Raw genomic sequence first — 15,642 nt, 5'->3', positions numbered from 1 at the left:
ACAGTTACCTGGCAGGGATTCCAGATGCTATTCTTGCCAAGTTGTAGTAGTAGCTGCAGAGGCAGGACCTGCTTAATCTATTGAACGTTTTCTGACTTGTAGGATGGACAGATTGAGAATTAAAGTCTTTGCTAGTTTATGGTTTGCAATTTGTCTACTTGTAATCTTCCTCCTAACCCCTCTTTTGATATTACCAAGTAATTCCCATCTTAACTAAAAACACCAGGTGGAAAAAGGAAAAATTACTTTCATTTACAAAGTATCTAGGTAGGTTGTGAAGCTTAAGAAAGTCAAACTCATAAAGAAATATGGTAATTTATAGTCTAATCTAATGGCATTTGTTTAAATAAATAACTTTGAGGGTATCCACCTAACTGATTTGTTTAAACTCAGAGCAAGATTTGCCATATCCTTTTACTTATTCTTTATCCAGAAGATATATCATCTCAAATACTTAAGCAGTTAATTTTAATAAATACCAAAAACATGGACTTCTTTTCCTGCTGTTTTTTTTTCTTATTGCAAGATATTGCAGAGAAATAAGATTACATGGTCAGCTATTACAGCATATCCATACTTATAGATGTTATCTGGCTTTCCTGCTGGCATGATCAACCATCTTACAGTACCGCCAAGCTTTTTCAAATCTCTTTATGGGTACAAAGATGGTTGCTCTACATTAGCTCTTATTTCGCATGAGCTGAAGCATTCTCTGTGCTGATAGATTTATGGTAAAGGTGGCTGCAGAAATGTTCCCACCATCAGTGCATAATGGATACTTTGTCAGTAAGCAATTTGCCTCCATTCATGGAGGTTCAATTACCAGCCTTGCTGGACTGATGACAGTTTTGAGTGTATCATGGAGCTTTAGTGTTTCCTGCTTGTCTCTGTGTGGCAGTACTGCATCTGTGGTCTGATCCAAGCAGATACATCACATAGGTCTGCACCAGTTTTGGCTGGGATAGAATTTATTTTCTGCATAATAGCCAGTAGGGGGATGTATTCTGAATTTTCCTGAAAATGGTGTAGATAATGTGGGGGTGTTTTACCTATCATTGAGCAGTGCTTATGTAGTCAAGGCCTTTTCTGCACCTAACCCCACCTCACCAGTGAAGAGGCTGTGGGTGCACAAGACTTGGGAGGGGAGAAAGCCAGGACAGATGATCCCAGCTGGCTAAAGGAATACTCCAGACAATATGGCATCATGGACAGCATATAGAGCTGGGGGGTGGGGGAGAAGAAGATGAAAAGTTGGAATGTTTGCATTTGTCTTCCCAAGTCACCACTATGTATTATGGAGCTCTGCTTTCCTGAGGATGACTGAAAATCTGCCTGCCAATAGGAAAGGAGTAAATGAACTTATTTACTTTCCTTGCATTTGCAGCTTTTGCTTTATCTATTAAACTGTTGTTAGTTCACCCCATGGGTTTCCTCACTTTTCATCTTTTCGATTCTCTTCTTCACTGGGAATGAGTGAGCAAGCAGCTGGGTGGGGTTGAGTTGCTGGCTGGGATTAAGCCATGACAACATCAAAAATCATTTAAAGTTTATTTTCAAATACTTCTCTACATGAGGCCTTATGTGCATACTAGTGATTACAGAAGATCTATGGCTGTTCTCTCTACAAGGGATAACCTTTGCCAAGCTTGGTGAGGTGATTTGTGTCTGCGGTACCATGACTTCCATTGATTGAGCGTTGTTGCAGCAGCAATGCCATGCATCAGTTTTGTATTCCAAAAGCATTTCTTTGCTCAAGCTCTTTAGATTAATGGCAGTATAGTCCAGGTCAGAATCAAAATTCTTGCAGGAGCACCATTTATGCTGTATTTTGTTATTCCAAATAAATAATTTTAGTAGTGATATTTTATTCATCATTTGTATATCATGAGTTTCTAAGCCTGCAGTTTGGGGGACACAGTAAATATGGTCAAGATTTCTTAATAATAATGTATTAACAGACTGTCCATGCTTGCTGCTGGGTCATTTATTTACCTTTTATCAATCTGGAAAAATGAATAGACGTAATCACAGGTAATAAAAGCATGTGTGGGGCTAAATTCATACGGGGCATCCCTTTGTAGCTGTCTTTATGGGTTAATTAGATCATACATAATGGTACTGAAGTCCCTACAAGATAGTTTGAAGAAATGAGTAGCAACAGCTAATACTGAAAAAACCCTAAGATCTAAGGAAAATCTGACCATCTGTACTTCTGTAATATATAGGAAAGAGATGCAATGAGGGTGCATGTCTGTTCACAACTATCTCACTGGATAAGTATTTCTTTATGAGCATCACTGGAAATAATACCCTAAAAATTTAGGAAATCATGTACCTTCCTTATGGTTAATTGTACTGAGTGGATTTCTAAATCCTTGTTGTCTTAGTAGTTCTCTGCTCAGAGATACATAAGGGACCAATGAATATTTGACAATATAAAGGCACTAAGGTTTTGATGTAGCTTAAAAAGAAAGTGCAAAGCAATAAGCACAGACTAAAATAAAAAGATACATCTTTTATATGAATATTATTTGAATATTCATATTTTATTTTGAATTCCTGTACAAGTTCCATTGGTGCTATGAAATATATTCTATCAGGCAAAGCCTCCTGCAAAGCCATCAATGAAATTATGGGGAAGAAGAAGCTACTAGGTGTGAGAACCCCAGGCTTGGTCTGGGGTCTCGTGTGGTGGCAAAGTCTCTCCTCCAACCCGTGCTTCCAAAGAAAGCCTCTGCAGCCTCTTGCTGTTCGGTCTCAAGGCAGTTTATTGTTGGTTGTCTAAAAGATTGTCTTCTCGGGCTGCGGCTGCTTGGTCAGCAGCCTGGGTAGAGGCACACACACACACTGACATCCTCTCTGTCTGCTGTCTTCTTCTTCTCTCCCCCCCGCACAGGGCTGCTGCTATCTTTTATATGATATATTACGTATTACATGTTTATAGTTTTCCCCCAATACCTGTTATCTATATTACAAAGTGCTTTTCTACTCTAAACCAATCTGTGAGTGCCAACATCACCAAGATCATGGAGGCAAGGAAAAAGAAGGAGGAAGAACAAGATCAGCCCACTTTCCTCCATCTTAGCACTTCTGACCCCCATGTACAAAGTAAAAACCCCCTTGTACAGGTGCTAAAACCCCCCTGTACAATACTAAAAAAATTCCCCCTCTGTTTTGTAACTACTTTTACTATCTTATCTAACCTTTTGTGACTGCTTGTTCCACCTCCAAAGTTGGTAACTCATTCCATGGCTCAAACTCAAAATCACAGTTGTTTCCAGCTGCCTGCCAGGGTCTAAAATGCTTCTGACCAAGGCCTGGAACCTCTAAAAATGTCTGAGAGACATTTTGAGTTCCAACAACTAGGGGAGAACCTTCTGCCTCAGTTTCCTACAGCACAAATGTTACAGAACAGCAAGCTGGAGTGATTGTTTCAAGTGCCAAAGTATGAGAGCCTGAATTATTTGCCTTGCTGAGGTTAAAATTAAAAAAAATAAAAGAAAAAACATAAAGAAGAAAAATTGAAAGAAATTCCTCACGTTGGACTCTTTTGCAGCTGATGAGGGCATCTGTGCTACAATCTTGTACTGCAACGTCCATTAGCCTCCCATTTTTTCTCTGACCCTTCCATTCATCATCTTTCTGAAGCTGTGGGAAATGAAGCAAGCACTGGCATTGCTCTTTCCTGACTCTGCAGTAGGCATTCTGGGAGGCTGTCAGGGAGACCAATGGAGAAGGGTTAAAGTGCTCTGTGTCTTGCACTTGGTTACTAACCTTCCAGCCGAGGGGGAATTGCTCTCCTTCCATTGAAGTCTTGCAATTTCTTTGCATTACTTTTGGTGCTGTATAACATTTTAAAAGCTCCCTGACTGACAGACATGGCCGGAGGCAGAGCTCTGCTGGGAGAACTGCAGTGTACAGAGTCTTCTCAGCAAAGAGAAGTGGTATGGCAATTAAATTGACTACAACACAACTTTGGCATTTCTGAAGCAGTGCAGACTATCCCACCCCTTTCTTTTTTATATTTGTTTCAACCTCCCATCTATGTCTGGGCAGTTCAAAAGGATATGTTGAGTTAATTTATTTTATTTTTTGCTGTTTCATGATTACTATGATTTTGCCATAAAAACGAGGAATGCACTCTGCAACCATGAATCAGGAGAGGCAAAAAAGTTTGGAAATCTTGGAACTGAATTATGGGTGAACACAATCTGAATGTGATGTTATATATCACTGAATGCATTAACAAGAGAAGCAGAAAACCACATGTGAACTGTTTAGTAAAAAATGAAATCATACAAAATATACTGAATGCAGATCTCTGTTGTGGCTGGGAGGGTCTTAAAGTTCTTTTGCTGGAATAAAATCCATAGGCTGCAAATGATTGTGCAAATATTAAGTTCTTATTCATTGCACAAAATAATATTTTGCTGTAGATGAAAAACATTGAAATGAAACTTCTATTTAAAGAATTCTGGGCAGATGGAAGTTCTTTCCTCATCTTTTATCCTTTCTGAAGGTAGAATTAAAACACACAATAGATATCTTTCACCAGGGTTTTTTGCTTTCTTTTTGATTAAGACCTAAAACCTAGCCTTTCAAATCAGAACAGAAAATCTCACCCTAAATTTAGCCTAGGAAGTGCAGTTATTCTTCCAGTTGTTTTGGTTTTTTTTTGGTTTTTTTTTTTTCTTTTTTAAGACTTGTTAAGTTTTCCAGGTTCCTGATTATAAATCACTTCTATTTAAATACTTCAGCATGTATCCAACAAATAAGACTTTCTGTGCTATTTATTGTTATGGATAGTAACGATATTATTTGTAAGGAAAATATAACCTTTGGCAGTGTTTGAAAAAGAAAAACATATAGGGTTAAGTAATTTATTATTCTTCTGTTTTATTTATTATTCTTCTGTTTTGAGGTCCATATCATGTCATTACTTTTTAACCAGAACTCTATTGATTTCCTAGAAACCTATACTTAAAAATCAATGACACAATATGACCCTAACCAAGTGCTGAATTCCATAGTGCTATAATTTGTATTTTTACTTTTAAAATGTAAAATGCATCTATCTTAAGTCCTACAGACAGTTATTTTTTATACCTGGGAACCAGCACACTGTAGAGAAGACTTCAAGATGGTTTTCTGGCAGAGAAAGCGAGTAAATGTTCCTGCACTGGACAGCAGGGTGAAAGAGTAAAGCCCCTGTTCTCCAGTATTTTGTTTGTAAATCTTTTTTGAGTAAAAGATGTTTGAGTAAAATCTGACTAAAAGTAGAAAAAAAATAGTAAACATTTTTGCTGTCACTGATGGGAAACAGTTCTGTTTGATAACTGATCCTAAAACAAATACTACAGGCCTGTCTCATACAGACACAAAGGTAATGCTAAGCAGAGCAAGAATGAGGTAATAACTACACAGTGTTCTAGAGCAGCTCAATGCTACAATTTAAATAGAAATCTCTTTTAAACTGTGATTCTTAATATTTTTCTCTGTCTCTAGAAACTAACTAGGTGTGAGAATTTTGATGAATGCTTCAGTATAATCCTATGTAATTTGATGTTGCATGTAAATCTCTTTTATAGGTCCCTATAGATGGAATTTATTGCTGCAAATACCTTGTCATCAGAAGGATTAATGCCTGCATTAGCATTTCTGCAATAAAATCAGAAGCTAAGTGGTGAAGGCCACAGACACCTCAAACCTGGATTCCTCTGCTCAGCATTAAGTGCTGGAGTTTTTATTACTTGTGGTAGGGAAGGCATTGCCAATGCTCACAAGGAACTGCTTATCCCTGCTTCTCTGGGTCCTGTTCCATGGAGGTCTCCTAACACCACTGCATCCACAAGCACAAGAGATTTTAGAAGCACAGCCAAGAGAAAATGTTGTCCCAGTGCCAGGGAGGAGATCATCTACCCAGCGAGTCAAACGAGGCTGGGTGTGGAATCAATTTTTTGTGCTGGAGGAGTACATGGGCTCTGAACCTCAGTATGTGGGAAAGGTAATTTTTTACTATTTCTTTGAATGTTCAAATGATACAGAGAAGTAGTATAATGTATTATAAATGTGTACCTGTTTCTGGTGGGACAAATCTTCTACAACTGGCCATAGTTCCCTCTGCTCATTGCTTTTACCATCCAGCCTTTCCTGTAGTCACTATATACTTTCTGTCTTTGTATGTTTGTCTTACTTCCCTGTTCTTTTTTGAAAACAAAAGCAACAACAATAATAAAAGCAAAGAAAAAAGAGAGTTCTAATATAAGTCTGTGTTTCACAACTAATTTTAATTGAGACTACTATGATAGCATATTTAATATTTAGCAACATTGTTCTGATATCAAGAGATAAGATATACACTTTAAATTGCAAGCCCAGAATGAACAGTCATTGGTGTGATTGGTATGGTTATTCCAAATCTGTTTTCAGCTAATGATGATGCATCCTTTTTGGTCTGCTGTCTTATGTCTCAGAAACATTTACTTTTATTTCTGATTGTTCAGACTGTTTTCAAGTATTTATAATATGTTTTATTTCTTCCTAATTCAAAGATCTGCACTACAGCTTTTATACTGTGTTTAGACATGCACAATCAGACCCGCAGAGAATTTTTGCAATACCCTCTCATTATATGTCCACTGTTTCTGTAAGTGCATAAATAATTGACAGAAAACTGTTTGAGGGGTGTTGGGGTGGTGAATTTAAACAATAAAGTTTTCAGATAGGAAAGCTGAAAAGGACACCTGAAGAAAATCTTAGCAGAGTGTATAACTGGATGCTGAGCATAAATTTCAGTTTAAGTAAAGGACTTTATTCAGTGAAAATAACAAGTCAGGAATTTGTTTCCTGGGTCCCCAAATGCCACTTCCCTAGACAGCAAGGTTTCAAATTCTCCTACTGTAAAAATGAGTCATCATGCTTCAGTTTTTACTTTAATATCATTATGAACCTTTTCTTTTTGTGTACAAGTGGGGAACTTTTTTTCCCTAAACATAAATAAATCAACAGAAAATTAATTTTTCCTCATGTTCTTCCAGAAAACTATTCTGAGGATGTATAAATAAATCACTAGATTATTTAGCACAGCAGCCAAAAATGTACTTAGATATTGCACGTGAAGACCTAAAATGTATTGGCCAAAGTAATTTGCAAAGCAGTGTGTTTGTACCACAAAGTTAATACAATGAGTTTGCTGTAAGTCGGAAGAAAGAGGGACCACATAATGGAAAAAATAATATTTGTGATATCCAGTTGATAAAAGTTACACTTTCTCTAAGACATACCTTTGTTCTGGCATCTTGCTGAAGGTGCCAACAAGGACTCTCATCACATTTGGTGCTGTATCACAGGCAATGTGATTGCTGTGACTTTAATGTCAAAAGACAGAGATATTACTAATGCATCATTATATTTTCATTAGTCTTCATTCCTTTGTGTAAGTTTTTCTTGGTAGTCATTTAGGGTCAGTTCTAAACTGCCAAAAAATGTTAATTTTGCGCAAAATGGACTATTATCACTATACTGATGAATCAGCTTTTTCCTTTGTCCTGTTTTTTGTTCCACTGACATTGAGTTTATAAGAAACTTTAGAACTTACGGAATATTTTCATTAAGGCTAACACTTATTACATATTTACCTGGATATTTTTACCTCTTAAGACTTTTTTTAACTGTTACAAATTGTGTGACACTTTTCAAGTATGAGGAAAGTCAAAAAGTCAAACCCCTTTTTTTACATCAAAACACCTGCTTCTAGAATAGAGCAATTAATTCTAGGTAATAACTTTCTTCAACAATGTTATTTTGATCTTTATCAAAACTTGTTTTATCTATATTAACTATTTCCTTTACTATATCTGAAAACTCAACAAACCCTGCCAATTTTTGTATGTCATCTTTGCTAAATCTCTTACAAAAAACAGAACACAAACAAATAAACAAAACCACGATGGAGATGTTGGTGTTTTCCCCTTATTTTCCACAAAGCTCTCAATGCAGGTGTAACACTGAAAGAGAAAGTTTCTTAGAGTAATTGTGCTTTCAGATCGAGGTAGCAAAACCAACCTTCATATAAATTCAAACCATTGTCAGCATACTAAAATATATCCAACAGGCACTAATCAATATCTTTAGATCATATGCAATTTTTAAAAATCACATAATATTTTTAAGATGTTAAATGCAGTTAAGTTCTGGATTGGTTGCAGAACTAAATCTGCAGAAACAAATGATTCACCAAAATTACATGTTTTTTCCAAAGGCATATATTTTCAATTTAATTATTTTTATAATGCTACTGTTATATATTTTAAATTAGTAATAAGCCTATTATAAAGTGTAGGATACTTCATGTGACCTGAAATCACATTTTAGCCATGATAACAGGACACCTGTGCATAGGCATTTATATTACTTATAGAACTATTGCACTAATAATGTCACAGTAATTTATAAAAAGGATTTTAATGTATCTATTAAATCAGCTGACAGTTTCACTAAACAGTTGAGGGTGACTAACTAATATTGCAAACCTTCTGTAAGAGAATACAGATTTACAGAAATAATGTCTTCTGTTATCGGCCAGTTAATGTAATTCCTTTCATGCCTGTTTTTAGATGACTGTCTCAAGAAATGTCAGGTTGCAAATCAAAATATAGTTTACAAAACTGATGGGGATTAGTCTAGCTTACAGGTGGTGATTTTGAAATAGTGCTTGAAGCTTACACATTAAAAGCATTTGACCTGATTATTAAAGTTTGGGAATATGTTCAATGTAATCTGGAAGAAGAATAAAAATCCATCTGATTGATTACAGAAGATAACCCTCTTTGCTCAACATCCATTAAGCAGATCCAGTCTAAAAAGTAAAATTAGAGTATGATATTTCCATGCAACCCATGGAAATGGACAATGTTCTGAGAGTAAGATAAGGCTTACCCGTTTACTTTGCAGTGCTTTACTTGTTTTCCTGGTACTGCGAAGATCCAGAAAGCCAGGCAAAAACAGCACGTGTGGGTGAAGACAAAAGGTTCGTGCCTTTTTTTTTGTGCAAAAGCACAGGTCTCAGTAAATGGTGACAGAAATCATCAGAGGATCAAGTCCTCACACAAAAACAAGTACCAGCACAGCTTACACCTGCAAACAAGGCAGCAGTTTTAATTGCCCTTATGCAAGGATAGCTGAAGGGGGCACAGCCCCACCAGAACACTACAAATATGTCTGTAACCTTTCTTTATTGCTGTGTTTCAACAGTGACATGCAGAGGCAGCAAAATAAACCGAAAGTTCAAGAGAACAACATGGTCAGGATAATACTTGCAAAGGTTTTGGATGGCCGCATGTGACATTTTCCCTTTATATGTGTCTTTGCATTCCTAGTGTGTAAATACATTACATCTTTCTTGTGCTGCACACCTGCACAATTTTTTTGAGAATTTTTTTCTGTCTGTCCTCAGGTTTGCAGAGACAGGCGTATGGTAGCTTCTACTGGATGCAGACTGGGTACATAGGAAAAGATTGCAAAGTCCTCTTCAGTGTAGTGGACATTTCTCTTCTATTTTCCAGTCTAGCAAAAACAGACAAACAAACAAAAGAAAAAAACCCAAAACCCCCCAACCAAACAACAAAAAAAACCCCAACAAAAATCCCAGAACCTCAGCCTACCAGATAATTTTCTTCCAATTAATAACATATGTTTTACAAGTTTGTTGTTTACACCTCTGCCACATTAATGCATGCTCACATACTAACTACTACAGATTTTGTTAAGTAAAGGATGCTGAAAAATTTAATATTCAGGACTCTTCTGTGGCAGTACAGGGTAATGTAACAATATGGTATTTTTCATCTGACTCTGTCCTGAGAAAGCCTCATCATCTTCAAAGGTTTGCCTATATATCAAGGCAGAAACAGTGCTCATTTGGAGGAAGCAGAGCTCTATATCTGTGAACAGAACAACATGCTTTTTCAAAACCTTATCATTTATCCTCTGCATCTGAAATATTAGCATAGAATTTATTTATGCACTTTATAGTGGATAATTTTTAATATGATGGAATTAATGTTGATCACCTTCCATTAGGTTTCAATCAACATGTACTTCTGAATACATGCTCTCTTTTTTCCCTCTTGGGTGAGTATCTCTATGACAGGGTAGTCTGTAAAGGAAATTATGCACTGCTTTTTTTGAATCTGTTCAGACAAACAATTTTACAGAGCAGTAGCTATCATTTTGGCATTATTCAAAAGCACTGAGTTGACTTGAAAGCAAAAATAAAATGTAAGGAAAAGAAATGCAGTGAATTTGAAAGCTAATGCCCTTTGAAGGAAATATACCCCGATTAAACTAATCTTTTTTAAAATTGTATTTCCACTAGATTTTTAGTAATATGATCACAATAATATTTCATTTAAAGTTGTCAAAAGGGTTTTTTGTAATTTATCATATTCCATTTCCGTAACTGAAGTAACAATATTAGAGATAGCTATGTATTATTTCCATTAGACATCTACACAGTGACATCATCAAGGAGATGAAAATTGTTTCAGGGACTGCTGCTAGTAATGTATTAATTGACTCCCATGGTGCAGGACATTACAGTTACTCATTCTGTATGATTTTAATATGAAAGATATGCTGTGTATGAGAATGAGCTTTTTCAGTACATCGAACATCTACTCACCTCTGTCTCCTGACATCAAAGTGAAATCTTGTTTGGCCTTAGTGGTCTTTAGGTAGTAATTTAAAGAGCAATCAGGCATGATTACATTAACATGGCTTACTAAATTGGTTTACGGAGTTTATGCTGGGCACATATTCAAGCGAAAGCACTGTCACAATTTATTACAGGCAAGGAAATTGATGAGGAGAAATGAAATGGTAAAAAAGGTGTAAGAGGAATCAGAACTGGTATCAGAATTCTGGATTTCTTTTCTTGCTCTGTTGAGCTGAGACCTTTGTCTCTCCCACTTATGTCTGTCTGGTGAAAAAAAGTGATGACTTTAAAAGCTTTGCATCCTGTATATTGCATAGAGTATGGGAGACACAAAGTAATTTTGACAGTTGCACCTGAAAGTGTTAGAAGGAAATGGAACTGTGGAAACACAAAACCCCCATGAGCAAGTCAGACTTGCATTTAATGTTTACTCCTGAAAGCCAACTTTTTTACAAGGTGTACAAAGACATGCAGCAGAGATGAACAACTTGCAACAGAATGTTTATTATTGATTTAGTGGCTTCACTTTGTTTATTGATTTGCTTAGGCAGCTCATAGCAGATAAATTAGGAGCCTAGTAGTAGTAAGACCTCTTGCCTGTGGTCCTCACAATTGATGAAAATTATATGAGGTATTTGGATCTAGAAAAAAAAAAGGAGGGCTGTTTTTTTACTGATTGCATGAGAGAGGAGAAAGAGTGAGCTCAGGACAAGGAGAGATCAGAATAAAAAGGAAGGATCAACTTCTTGAGCCATCACCCACATTTTAGAGGATGTAAAATGTTGAGGTTATTGTCCTGAACAGCTAAGAAAGTCACAGACTGAAATATTTCAAAGTCTAAAATTTAGCAGGCTGTATTATGCAAGGATTCAGTGATCACTGTAGAAGATTCCGAGCCTGTGGAAATGGTCCCATTAGAATGAATGACTGGGTCTCACAAGACCTCCAAACACAGCTGAGTTAGGGTGCTAATGGTGCTTGTGTGTCTGAAATTTGTGTTGCCAACACAGATAGAGAAATACAAATGAGCTTGTAGAAATTAAGCTGCTAAGGAAAAATCTTACATATATTGTAATTTTATTTGGAATGCTTCTGTATAAATGGCTTCATCTGGGCAGCAAGTTTATTTAAACAGGGAAATATGGGAAAAGATAGTTTAAAAAATATTTAGAAATTTTTCAAAGGATTTGAAGAGAACAGACAAACCAAAACAGTCTCCTCCTTTAATACAAGAGAATTCGAAGATTTTATTGTTTTTTAATCTAAAGATGGAGTTTGGCTGAGAATTTCTGATTCACCTGGTAGACATAGTGTTATTGATAGTCAGATCAGGCATGGGCATGTGTTCTGTATGTCAGCAACGCAAGCTGAATTTATAATTAGTAAAGCACTAGACCATCCATTAAAATTAAGCTGCGATCACGAGACCTCCTTTCTGGAAGATCATCAGAATGCCAAGTAATAAATTAAATAGCATTTGCCAGACAGCAAAATGTGGGAAAGTATTAAGTACCTGGAGCCATTCCTGCATCTGGGTAATAATGTGTAAACCAAAATAACAAGAAGGTTCAGAAATTGAATAAAATTTATGATTGCTGCAACATCTGGGGTGTTCAAAAAAATGGAGATCCCATAATGCCACAAATGTGCTACAAAAGTGGAAATTTTCATCAGGAAAACAAAAAAATTACAGAAATATGAAAGAACTGCTAAGTGATAGGAGATTAGATTAAAGCTCAGGATTTAATATCTATGAGATAGATAACTTTTTTCATAATGTGGAGTCTTTTATTTCCTTTGCTCATTATAGAGGGATGCGGATTTGGCATTAAAACAGTAATTGGGAAAAAAACTGCAAATTTCAGAAATATAAATAATTTATAATTCTACTTAAATGTCAAAATATGCATATTTATATAATTTGGATATTTATACAGTTTTCACTGTAAAGCAGCACCGTGGAGAGAAACCTGGGGGTCCTGGTCAGTGGCAAGTTGAACTCATGGGAGTCAGCAGTACCAGGCAGCCAGGAGGGACAACCCTGTCCTGGGGGGCACCAGGCACAGCATGGCCAGCTGGGCAAAAGAGGGGATTGTCCTGCTCTGAGCTGGGGTGTCCTCACCTTGAGTGCTGGGGGCAGTTTTGGGTGCCACAATATAAGAAAGACATTAAACTATTTAAGGAGTGTCCAAAGAAAGGCCACATGGATGGTGAAGGCATTGAGTGGGAGTATGAGGAGCAGCTGAGGACACTTGGTCTTTTCAGCCTGGAGAAGAGGAGGCTGAGGGGAGATCCTATTGCAGTTACAACTTCCTCATTGGGGAAGAGGAGCAGCAAGCACTGATCTCTTCTCTGTGGTGACCAGTGACAGGACCCCAGGGAATGGCCTGAGGTTGTGTCAGGAGAGGTTTAGGCTGTAATAAGGAAAGAGTTCTTCATCCAGAGGGTGTTTGGACACTGAAACAGGCTTCCCAGGGAAGTGGTCACAGCATCAGCCTGACAGAGTTCAAGGAGTATTTGGACAGTGCTCACAAGCACATCGTGTGACCCTTAAGGCTGTTCTGTGCAGGCAAGGACTCAAAGTTCCTTGTTGGTCCCTTGCAACTCAGAATATGCTGTGATTCTGTGATTTAAATTTTTTCAATAAAATGCAAATCTTTGAAAACATTGCATGAAAAATAATTGCTGAAATTCAAAACCAAAGTATGAGCATGAAATACAATGTAACAAAATTAAAACTTAAATTCATTTTTTCAAACAAAATTATAAATATCCTGAAACAATAAGAAAACCCCAAAAATGAACAAACAAAACCCAAAAAAACCCCCACAAACAAGCCAACAAACAAAAAGAAAAAAAAAAACCTCCACAAAACAACCTCAAAACTCCACAGCTAGGATCAATCAATCATTAATAAATCATGGCTCATAAGAAAAAGAATAATTTCATATTAGCTGTCCAGCACCAACATATAGGAGAAGCTGACAAGTTAGAAGGTTGTCTCATCTTCAGTCACTGCAGTTAATATCCTTGTATGCAAATCATAAACAGAAATGATTGGGATTGTCAGTCTTGTCAAGAGTTGCCATTACATAACATAGGTTTTGATTTAGGGCTCTAAAAGTGTTTTAACAGCACATGTCCTAAAGTGAAAAACCCCCCCACTCTTATGAAGGTGATATATCAAACCACAATTTCTGTTATATAACAGAATGGATTGGAGCAAGTATTGGTTTTATGGCAATGACCATTTCCCTCTCTGCAATGCTTCATGTCCCACAGGCTCTACATGACCTGTCTCTCCTCTCCCTCTAGAGATAACCTTTCCCTAATCCTGCTTTCTGTCTCCCCGTATCTGATATCCACTCTGATGCAAAAGTTACAATCACCTTACTTCTTGCATAAGATCTGTTATGCATCCTATTACATTTTGAGGAATTAATCCAGTTAACAGCAACCTTGAATTCCACAGCTTCTCTTCTGGTTTCAAATAGACCTTGTGTACCAAAAATCTTGCTTATATTTTCTACACAAGTTGGTGACATGAATTGTGTTTCATAAATGAGCCTAGTCTTTCTTACATAATAATTATTTCATAAAACAGAGTACATTACATATTTTTCTAGCCAAGAAAAAAATTCAACATGAAAAGTCAAAAAAGGTCTTAACAAAGAAAAGTGGAATGGGACAAAATTAAAACTGAGAACATAATAATAATTCATAAAAATAACCTAATATTATTTAGATGCCCCAGTAGTGGAAAATAATTTTGTAACAGGAACACTACGGTATAATTTTCTCCCTGTTTTGACTTAGTTATCATTTAGTCAATCTAAATAGAGATTATAAAATCCCAGATAATCCGATAACCTCATAGAGAGGCATTTGCAGAGTCTTAGAAAAAGATGATGTTCTTTCTAAGGCTGGAAGATGATCTAAAGCATAAAAACATTCTGGTGTAAAATCGGACTTTTCCTACCAGTATTGTTTTTAAACTCTAAAATAACTCTAAGATAATTTCCTTGGTGTAGTTCACTGTGCAGTACCAGATGGATGTGTTCTATGACTGCTCCATGGCAGTGATACATGTGCCATATAGGCAGGAGAAGGTGACTAAGAGGAAAGGTGATTATATCCACACTGCTGGGTGAGATGTCCCTCCCCCACCCAGGCCAGGGGCTGATCTCATTGAAGGTGAAAAATGGAGGAGAAAAGCTGAAAGACATACTAATGAGAGAACACAATGTCCACTAGAATTGGCGCATACTAAAATTAAAAATAATGTAGTTTAAATTTTCAGTAACTAGCTTAAATTTAATTTTCCTCTGGAGAAGGTTTTTTTCATAAATACATAAATACAATGGGTTTTGTCTAAATAGCTGTGTGCAGTAGTTATCCTTGTATTTACAATAAGAGAAAAAAGTGTGTGTAAAGAACAAAGCAACCTTGGAAAAAATTCCTGTCTTCCAGCACCAGTAGTAATTATAAAAATTATTACCTTGTCTGCATTGTATTTATTTTAGCTGTCAGTCCCTGAACATGTAAGTTAGAGTTGTTATTGATTCTGTTATCAATGATTGATACTGTTATGCCATTAAAACCTTGCTACTCCTTGCTAAAAAAATAGATTTTCAGTAACAGATGGGTTATTCATTCCTATTGTTGTGAAAATGCTTAATTGACCACTGAAAAAACATTACTATGTTTCATCCTGGACACTATGATTCAATATCAGTAAGGATTTAGGCTGGCGCCTATGTTGTTTAATGTCATCATAAATTATTTTGGAAAGTGTGAGAGTATCCAGGGAAGTGTTTGCTTTTCTAATTAAGCTACTAGAGTTACTAAAGACAAAGGCTAAATGGAAAAAATGGGAAAAACATTATGAAAGAGGACTAAAATAAGACATGAAATCTGATGTAAAGTGG

At 36.4% G+C, this 15,642-nt stretch overlaps 1 protein-coding gene across 6 annotated transcripts in view; it reads left to right on the top strand.

Annotated features, from left to right (window-relative positions):
• CDH12 (cadherin 12) overlaps positions 1–15,642 on the top strand; it is a 626,739-nt gene that overhangs the window by 472,668 nt on the left and 138,429 nt on the right. For all 6 annotated transcript variants that reach the window (XM_085570925.1, XM_021546438.4, XM_021546413.4 and 3 more), the window contains one exon: positions 5,589–6,004. In XM_085570925.1, coding sequence (XP_085427051.1) covers positions 5,774–6,004 — 231 coding nt within the window. In that variant the 5' untranslated portion in view covers positions 5,589–5,773. The remainder of the gene's footprint in view (positions 1–5,588; positions 6,005–15,642) is intronic.

The sequence above is a fragment of the Lonchura striata genome, chromosome 2 (genome assembly GCF_050655825.1).
Source record: "Lonchura striata isolate lonStrDom1 chromosome 2, ASM5065582v1, whole genome shotgun sequence".
Lineage (NCBI taxonomy): Eukaryota > Metazoa > Chordata > Aves > Passeriformes > Estrildidae > Lonchura > Lonchura striata.
Note: the sequence above shows the minus strand (reverse complement) of the source record. Positions and strands in the feature narration are given on the sequence as shown.